Source organism: Tupaia chinensis, unplaced genomic scaffold, assembly GCF_000334495.1.
Source record: "Tupaia chinensis unplaced genomic scaffold, TupChi_1.0 Scaffold000575_1, whole genome shotgun sequence".
Taxonomy (NCBI): Eukaryota; Metazoa; Chordata; class Mammalia; order Scandentia; family Tupaiidae; genus Tupaia; species Tupaia belangeri.
The window spans coordinates 288,584-298,433 of record NW_006160089.1 but is presented as its reverse complement, the minus strand read 5'-3'; the positions used below and the strand labels follow the sequence as shown (position 1 = coordinate 298,433).

At 45.0% G+C, this 9,850-nt stretch overlaps 1 protein-coding gene and 1 long non-coding RNA gene across 2 annotated transcripts; both read right to left on the bottom strand.

Annotated features, from left to right (window-relative positions):
• Positions 1 to 1,293: 1,293 nt before the first annotated feature.
• Positions 1,294 to 5,555, bottom strand: LOC102481616 (uncharacterized). Its single transcript, XR_335946.1, has 3 exons — positions 5,483 to 5,555; positions 1,476 to 1,592; positions 1,294 to 1,385 (listed from the first exon to the last, which is right to left on the bottom strand). It is a non-coding gene; the product is annotated as an uncharacterized LOC102481616 (long non-coding RNA).
• A 2,867-nt stretch (positions 5,556 to 8,422) lies between these two features.
• OR5C1 (olfactory receptor family 5 subfamily C member 1) lies at positions 8,423 to 9,442 on the bottom strand. The gene has a single exon (XM_006158254.2). The coding sequence runs from the start codon at positions 9,440 to 9,442 to the stop codon at positions 8,423 to 8,425; it is 1,020 nt and encodes a 339-aa protein (XP_006158316.2).
• Between the last annotated feature and the right edge of the window lie 408 nt (positions 9,443 to 9,850).

Here is a 9,850-nt window from a genome sequence, read left to right as displayed (position 1 = left end):
TCTCTGTATTGACTGACATGTATGGCATTCCCTTTTGAAAAAGCAATGGGAGTCAATGTAGAGTTATATGTAATCTAGTGTAATAGAAGGAAGATTATGATGATAAAAAAAAAATCTATGCATGGATTTCACAAATATTTTGGATCCAAATAAACTTGTACTTTAATTTCAAAAAAAAAAATCAGATGTTAAAAGATTGGTCTTCAAACATTATAGTCAACGATGCCACATGCTTGCCTGTGATCTCACCAACATACCACATTCACCCTTCAGTGGCCACCAAACCATTCAGCAGAGCTTCTTAACAGTGAGCTGTTTGAAGCTACCAGTTTGAGCACTACTGACTCTGTTTTTCAGGCTCTGAATAGCTGTAGGGATCTCAGTGGGAGTTGGAGGAACCAGCTCAACCTTGGTTGGCATAGTGCCAAAATGTGGCCAATTGAGGCCTTGGCAAAGCGCTGAAGCCTTCTCCACAAAGTTATGTACAAACTGGACCATGGTCTTGGGAGGAAAAGTAAGTCACCCTGAACGGCCAGCTGAATGTCAACCCCTTCCCCACCACTGGCTCCTCTTAAGGACAGAGGCAACTTGTTTCAATGTCTCCATTTTTTTAAAAAATTTCTTTTTCTTTTCTTTTCTTTTCTTTTCTTTTCTTTTCTTTTCTTTTCTTTTCTTTTCTTTTCTTTTCTTTTCTTCTTTTCTTTTCTTTTCTTTTCTTTTCTTTTCTTTTCTTTTCTTTTTCTTTTCTTTTCTTTTCTTTTCTTTTCTTTTCTTTTCTTTTCTTTTCTTTTCTTTTCTTTTCTTTCTTTTCTTTTTTTTTTTTTGAGAGGTTTTTGTTATAGGGCGCATGTACTCGCCAGAAAGACAAAGAGAGACAGAGAGAGAGAGAGAAAAAGCAAGAAATCACCCCCCCCACACACACACAAGGGGGGATGGCCATGCCACAATCCCTTCTCCTACATTCTACTCTCAGGATCTTGGGCATGCATGCACAAGCGCCCAGTGTGAGTTTAAGTCATCAGGTCTAGGACTCAAACCACAGTTGACTACATGGGAGTCCAGCAACATAGCCATTATGCAAACTGCTGGTCACTCCCTGCATTTTTTCCCTATCTGAATTTCATTGCAGAAATCTTGGATAATTCTCTAAGAGTGGATTTTAAAAGGATATTTTAAAACACAGGTTTGCTGAAGGCTATGCTGAGACAACATCTACAGGGAATGACCAAATTTTTATGTTTCTTTATTGAAAAAAAAAAAGAAATGAAGGCCCTCCCCCCCTTACCTGTTGTCTTCCTTTTTTTATTCCATTGATTAAGAAGAATCTTCTGATCTTGGCTCCTTGTGAGACATCTTTTCTCAAATTCCCAATCATATTCTACCTTCTAAGAGGAGAAGAGGATCAAGGTAACTGGGCGAGGCAGAGGGGTAAGCCTGTTTATAAAATCAGCTTTGGGAACTGACCCTGCTCTGACCTGTCCAGATGAACCCCAATAAGCATTCAAATATACAGAGCTTTTTGCAGAACCATTGGAATGTAGTCACAAACACGCGCATGCAGGCATATAGACGTGTGCAGCCTCAGACTGGTTCTGCAAATATATAAGAATAATCAATCATATTACAGAAACATGGACCCTGGGGTAAGCAGATAACATCATGGTTATGTCGTTGTACTCCCACATAGTCAACTGTGGTTTGAGTCCTTGACCTGGTGACCTAAATAAAAACTCACACTGGGTGGGTGTGTTCGTACCCAAGATCCTGAAAAGAGAATGAAGGAGAAGGGATTGCGGAGTGGCCATCCCCCTGGGGGGTGATTCCTCGCTTTCTGTTTGTCTCTCCAGCAAGTGCACATGCCCTATAGCAAAAGTCTCTCTCTCTCTAAAAAAAATGTGTGTGTGTGTATGTATGTATATATATATAAATATAAAAAGAAATGTGGACCTAGCACCTGGATTTACACCTAAGTAAGTGGACAAGTATAATCACAAGATCCAAAGACCTAGGTCATCATATACACGAACACATGGTCAGGCACAATTGCAAAATATCTGGTAAGCCAAAGAGTGATGATCATTCACATACCTTGTTCATGGGGGCACATAGCACCATCCACAGCCACTCTGACTGTCATGCACGTTCCCGCTTCCAATGATCACGTACTCTGAACACTCTACCAGGTGTCTGTTATGCACAATCAGTCATGCCCAATCCTCCATTGACCACAGAATTACATCCCAGTGCCCAGCTTTGCACCTAAATGCACATGTCTGTACTCACATAGACTCATGGTAGATTACGGGAGAGATGTTCCACCCTGGAAAGGCACATACACACTGCTTCCTTTTCCCCAGTGACACATCCTGTCATACATTTAGGGCCATGCACACAGTCACACACAGCAAGACAGATCTGCAGTCTGGCCCTTTGCCCTCAGTGTGCGTTCTGGCTTCTCCACATTTCAAGGGAACAGCAACAGAGGCCCGGTGTGCTTGCCACCGGAGAGCCTGAGGAAGGAGTGACTGGCAATACTTATGAGATTTGGGGCCTTGGGAGTATCTTGGCTTCTTCCCAGGGGCAACAACCCCTCATCCCTTGGTCTTTAGCCCCAGGGCAGGAAGCAGCTCAGCTCTGGGACTAGTTATCCTTTCTCCAGGGCCCAATTTAATAGGGGGGTGGTTGGTACCTCCTCCAACTCAGGGGCATCTGGGAACTCTGTGCATAGCAAAGCTGCTGCTCCTCAATCCCTGTCTCATGAAAGCCAGAAAGAAGGGCCAGGATGACCTGTGAACCCCAAGCAGAGTGACTGGAAAGCCCAGGGTTTATAGCAGTAGCTTCTGGGGCCTGCTCTTTTGTCACTTCTACTGTGGTTGGTGGCTTCTTGTAGGGACTGTGAGGTGTGGGAGGGAGGGAGAGTGCCTATGGAACTGTGGCAAGATGTACTTATGGTGCCCCGTGTGTGTGTGTGTGTGTGTGTGTGTGTGTAGAATTGTATGCTTTGGTATGGAGAGAGTATGTGTTTGTGCAACCATATGTGTTCAGGAGCTCAAATGTATGTTTGCGCAGCTGCATTGATGTCTTCGTGGGTGACTATGAGACCGTTTCTTTGGCAATGTACGTTTCCGATAGGAGATTGCATCTGTGTTAAAGGGGTATGAGTTTCTTTGTATGTATTGTGTTAGGAGAGAATTGTGCCTGAGTGGAAATGCCTTTGCATAACACAGTGTCAGGACAACCATAAAGGATGATTTAAAATGCACTTTTTTTTTTAGAGGGTTTTGCTATAGGGTGCGTGCGCTCGCCAGACAGAGAGAGAGACAGAGAGATAGAAAGTGAGAAATCACTCCCCACGGGGGATGGCCATGCTGCAATCCCATCTCCTCCATTCTCCTCTTGGGATCTTGGGCACACATGCACACGTGCCCGGCGTGAGTTTTAAGCCACCGGGTCCGGGACACGAACCACGGTAGACTATGTGGGAGTCCAGCGACATAGCCATTATGCTAACTGCTGGTCCCTAAAATGCACTTTTGATGATTTCTTATTGCATATTGAATAAACCTGAAAGTCCCTTATCTTTTTTTTTTTTTTTGAGAGTTTTTTGCTATAGGGCGCGTGCGCTCGCCAGACAGAGAGAGACATAGAGACAGAAAGTGAGAAATCACCCCCCAGGGGGTATGGTCACGCCACAGTCCCTTCTCCTCCATTCTCCTCTTGGGATCTTGGGCACACATGCACACGTGCCCGGCGTGAGTTTTAAGCCACCGGGTCCGGGACGCGAACCACGGTCGACTACGTGGGAGTCCAGCGACATAGCCATTACGCTAACTGCTGGTTCCCAAAAGTCCCTTATCTATTGTAATACACAAGCCATGGAGTGTCCTTTTCATTCCCCTTTCATTCAGTCTTCAAACTTCTTTACCAACTCATCCCTCTCAAACCGGTTAAATAAGTCTCCTTAGCATACACTGAGCTTATTTCACTTCCATGCCTTTGTGTACACTTGCTACCCTGTGAAACAGAATGCCCCTTTCCCTCAATTCCCATCCATGTCACAGGGCCCAGCTCATTTTGTGCAATGAGTACTCCAAACAAGACCTCCAATCTTCTTCACACCTAACCTGCTCCTGCCCTTGCTGCTTTAGTAAATGGTGTTGGGGGAGGAGGCAATGTATTTATGCTTTGAGAACCTAAATTGTATGCTGTAAAGATGTACAATAATTAAATGTAAATAATAGATGTATATACTTTATCAGAATTGAATGAACTCTGCTGGATATTCCATTTTAGAAATGGGGATCTGATGTTTCTCTTCCTTCATTCTGCAATTGGATCAGTTACTGTCTTCTAAGTCCTTAATTCTGCCTTGTTTGTTTTCTTACCTATTAAATAGGCCTTCCCTAAAACTCAGCAACTTTGTTTCCCCTAGTTGATTTCTAGAATTTATGTAATTATTATATCTGGCTGCTCCACTGATGCTATACATGTGGAAGAACTCATGGATGTTATGTAGGGGTGAGATGATGGAAGGGGCTATATCCCTCTGGAAAGTTTTCCAGGATCATGGTGGCTGCTTTATGTCATGAGAGCCCAACATCCCACTAAAAGAAGAAAAGACCATAGAGGGATCTTTGGCTATAAACATTGTTGAATTGGAGGCGAACCTTATATTCATGTTCTTGCAGTTGCCAACATCTTCTGATAATGTGTTTTGCCTTTGTGATAGCATGTGAGTTGTCATGGTGATAGCAGATAAGAGGAGTTGGGGAGTTGGGAAAGGATGAGAGGAGGAGTTAAATTTATTTAAGTCTTTGTGAAAGTGTGCTGAATTTGGGATTTTATACCTCTGAGCTTGAGAAGCCAGGTCATCAGGAAATAGCATAACCAACAATCTTTGTTTGCCTAGGAATGAGGACATTTTGGAAACATGGAACTTGGAGTTTTCATTTATTTATTTATATTTTAAAAGCATTATTTTTATTTAAATTTATTTATGTATTTAAATTTGACCATGGAGTGAGAGAGAGAGTGAGAGAGAGAGAAAGTGAGAAAGCAAGCCATCAGATCTGGGACTCGAACCACAGTCGGCCATGTGGAAGTCCAGCACCCTTAACCCCCAAGCCACCTGCTGGCCCCTTGGAGTTTTTATTTTTTAAGAGAGATTTTTGCTATAAGGCATGTGGGCTTGCTAGAGAAATAGAGAGACAAAAAGTAAGAAATCACTTTCCAGGGATGGCTGCATTGTAATCTCTTCTCCTCCATTATCCTCTTGAGATTTTGGGCATTCACACACATGTGCCTGGGATGTTTTAAGTTACCAGGTCTGAGACTCGAACCACGGTCAACTAAGTGGGAGTTCAGCAACATAACCATTATACCACCTCCTGGTCCTGTGACTTGGAGTTTTAAAACTAGGATGAATTAATCACTCTGTAAGGAAACTTACAACTTTCTCTAAAATTTAAGGAGATGGTCTTACCCATGTTCTTCTCTTCATTAGCTTGGGGCTTCCAAGAATTCCATAGCTAAGACGGAGTACTACCTTCTAAGGGAGCCTTCAGTCTTCCTGGAGTCTAGATGTGTGGTAGCTGATTTCTCGTTGAAGACGAGGGTAGAGGGGCAAGGCCAGCTCCTGTTAGGGCCCAAGAGAGAGCCTCCATGTGTCCTGCTGGGTGGTCACAATGAAGCATTGTTTGGGTCCCATCCTTCCACCCTTGCCTCACCTCAGCCATGGTCAGGAGATCATGTGGGAGCTGACATTGAACTCTGGCTATGTTCCACCTCTCTGGGTGCTTTTGCCCTTAACCTTCAGTGTTCTTTCCTGTCCTGCTCCTACATGGAGAGGATTTCCACACAGTGATGTGCCTTGAAACTTGCTCATGTGTAACTGAGTCAAGGACACAAAGAAAATCTGTAAAAATTTTGAACTCAGGCCAACTGGTGGTGTGGTGAAGGCAGCTGGATTCCACATAGCCAATTGTGTGGTCTGAGAACCCAGAAGCTTGAAAAACATGCCAGGTGCATAGGTGTGCATGCCCCAAATCCTGAAAGGAGATAGAGATAGAGGAGGCGGGATTGTGGTGTGATCATGCCTCAGGGAGAGTGCTTTCTCACTTTTTCTCTCTCTCTGTGCTCTCTGCCAGACTTAAAAACAAACAAACAAACAAACAAACAAAAATCCTGAACTCTGGGTAGATGAAAGCCCTAAGAGCACTGGGTTTGGAGGATCCTCTGTGACACAAGTGGCACTGCAGTTACCATTGCCCAGGAGGTCAAGACTGTTGCATTCCCTCTCCTAATTCCAACTTGACCTCTGGATATCGTAACCTTAACACAAAGCAGTCATAATATTAATCTGCCCTAAAACCACCAAGTGAGAACTATGTTGATTCCAAGTATGCCAAGGTTCTTCTAAATTCTGGCTCTATGTGAATTCATGCATGCTCTTCACTCTGAATGAAACTTAACTAAGTAACAATAACAAGCCCTTACCCTTACACTTTAAGAAACTTTTTTTTTTTTGAGAGAGATTCTTGCTGTAGGGCGTGTGTGCTCACCAGAGAGACAGAGACAGAGAGACAGAAAGTAAAAAAGCACCCCCCTGGGGGGGATGGCCATATCACAATTCCTTCCCCTCCAGTCTCCTCTCGGGATTATGGGCACACACGCACATGTTCCTGGCAAAAGTTTTAATCCGCTGGGTCTAAACCATAGTCGAATACTTGGAAGTCCAGCCACGTAACCATTATGCCATCTGTGGGTCCCAAACATTAAGAAACATTAATCATTATCCATAACTCTAATTTTTAAGTTAAAGTGACCCCAAAAATGTCAGTTTGAAACCTAAAATATTCTTATGTCTAACTCTCATTTAGTTTTGATGCTAGCCCAACTTCTAATAGCAACCAGACTGTGACAAGATTATCAGAACATTGTTTGTATACCAACTTAAGTTGAATCTAATATGAACTAAACTCTAACTCAAATTTAATCTAGCAATGCAAATGAAAATTAAACTCCAATTTTTTTATTTTTTAGAGGTTTTTGCCATAGGGTACATGTGCCTGGCAGAGAGAAAGAGAGAGAGACAGAGATAGTGAGAGGGAAAGTGAGAAATTACCCCCCAGGTGGGATGGCCATGCCCAAATCCCTTCTCCTCCATTCTCCTCCTAGGATCCTGGGCACTCATGCACACATGCCCAGCATGAATTTCAAGCCACCATGTCTGAGACTTGAACCATGGTTGGCCATATGATAGTCTAGCAACCTAACCACTGTGCCATCTGCTGGCCCCTAACTTCAGTCTTAATCTTAGCCCTACACTTTAGTCTTCAAATAGTTCTAATAGTTCTAACAAGATTCAAGTTAATCCAGGTTCACTACTAAACATTCCAGATTGCTTCTTGAGATTTTACCTAATCTAATTGTAACCTATACTAACCCTACTCATAGCCTACTCTGAACCCTAAACTAATCCTAACTGGTGTCATAATTCTGACCTCTCCCTATCATATGCCTGGGCTGGTGTAACTTTTTTTTTTGGAGAGGTTTTTTTCACTATAGGGCGCATGCGCTCGCCAGACAGACAGAGAGAGACATAGAGACAGAAAGCGAGAAATCACCCCCCAGGGGTATGGTCACGCCACAGTCCCTTCTCCTCCATTCTCCTCTCGGGATCTTGGGCATGCACACACACGCACCCGGCGTGAGTTTTAAGCCACCAGGTCCGGGATGTGAACCGCGGTCGACTAAGTGGGAGTCCAGCGACATAGCCGTTACGCTAACTGCTGGTTCCCAGGGCTGGTGTAACTTTGATAAACTGCAAACCACCTGCTAGGATTTTAGGAGTGAGCTTTTGTATGTTCTGGTGCTGTTAAGCCATTTTTCTGAGAGATGGAATACACAGGCTACAATGGAGAGATGTTTGCCTCAGCGGGTGCCATTCCATTCTTTGGCGAGAGTGGATTCTAAAGATGTCTCCTGAGGCCAAGGAGAACAAGGAGACTCACTGGTCACAAGGAAACTTAAAAGAGCCAGAATTTAGAACTTTGGGATACTCAGAGTCAACGTAGCTCTCACTTGGCATTTCAGGGCAACAGCCTCTTACCAGTACAAGTGGCAAATAACCCTTCAAATGTTACTTCATCTATTAATATTTAGGAACTTTCATCTTTTGAACATTGAGGAAACCAAGCAGCTCCTTAGCAGCACTCACCTGGCCTTGATTCTGGACCTAGACCTAGCCCTCAATTGCCTCTAGATTCCTGCTTCCCTATCGTATGCTTACATTTTCCCTCTTAAAATCTCTTACACAATGATAAAAGACAACCAAACCAGAGGAACATCCATCTTTCCCCACACTGATAGGGGCCAGAAAGTGTGTCTTCATAGTTAGATCTAATCAGACTCGCTGGACCAATCACTGGTGGCCCTGTTCTGGACAGCAGAATCGACTCCAGGTCCGCCTGAGGGCCTCCTTGACCTCCTTATTGCGGAGGCTGTAGATGAGCGGGTTGAGAGCGGGAATGACAAGGGTATAGAACACAGATGCCATCTTGTCGGTGTCCAGGGCATAGCTGGAGCTGGGACGCAGGTACATGAAAATAAGCGTGCCATATAGCATGGCCACAGCTGTGAGGTGGGAGCCACAGGTAGAGGCTGCTCGCCGACGGCCCTCTGCCGAGCGCATGCAAATCACGGCCCCTGCAATGAAACCATAAGACACGGCAATAGCCAACACCGTGGCTGTCTGGATGAAGCCACAGACGGCAAAGAGGAGAAGTTCATTGAGACTGGTGTCATCGCATGAGATGGCCAGCAGTGGAGGGATATCACAGAAGAAGCTGTTGATCTCCTGGGAATGGCAGAAGCTCAGGCGGAAGGTGAAGGTCGTGTGGACAAAGGCACTCACTGCGCCACACAGGCCTGATGCCCCCAACAAGGCCAGGCATAGACGTCGTGACATAGCTGTTGTGTAGAGAAGAGGGTTTCCAATGGCCACATAGCGGTCGTAGGCCATGGCTGCCAACAGGCAACACTCAGCATCAGCCAGCCCTGCAAAGACAAACATCTGGAGGGCACAGGCTGCATAAGAGATGGTGGCATGGGGCAGCAGCAGGTCCACAAGCATCTTGGGGCCTATGGCTGAGGAATAGCAGGCATCCAGCAGGGAGAGGCTGGCCAGGAAGAAGTACATAGGCGAGTGCAGCCGGGTATCCACACGGATCAGCAGCACCATGCCCACGTTCCCCAGCAGGCTCACCAGGTAGACAGGCAAGAAGACCAGGAAGAGGGTCACACGTAGGTCCCAGCGATCTGTGATGCCCAAGAGAATGAATTCACCAGGAGCAACCCTGGCCCAGGTGAGGTTCTGTGAGTTCATCTCATTGGACGGAGACTGAGGAGAGGCCAAGCAAGAGGGAGATGAGGGAAAGGTCATGACAATTGTGAAGGAGAAAATTCTGCGTACTGGGAGTCAGGTGGACCTGGTTTTCAGTCCTAACTGTGCAGCAAATTGCTGTGTGACTTTGGGCATGCCACACGACCTCTCAACACCTTTGTATTTAACTCTGAGAAGTCTTTGCAATTTAATCTTCATTAGGAGAGGAGTCTTGTCTGTCTTACTCCTTTTTTATCCATAGTATTAAGATTATTTCCTAGGCTAGCCGGTGGTATAGTGATTAAGACACTTGGTCCCACATAGCTGACTGTGCAGTTCAGCCCAGATCTGGCTGCTTGAGAAACACACTGGTGCATGTGCATGCGTGCCTAAAATCCCGAGAAGAAAATGGAGTAGAGATTGCAATGTGGTTGTCCCTCCTGGGGGATTGCTTTGTCTCTCTCTCTC

Excerpts from the sequence above, each read along its gene's own strand:
- OR5C1 (XM_006158254.2), bottom strand. The coding sequence starts at position 9,442 with ATGACCTTTCCCTCATCTCCCTCTTGCTTGGCCTCTCCTCAGTCTCCG.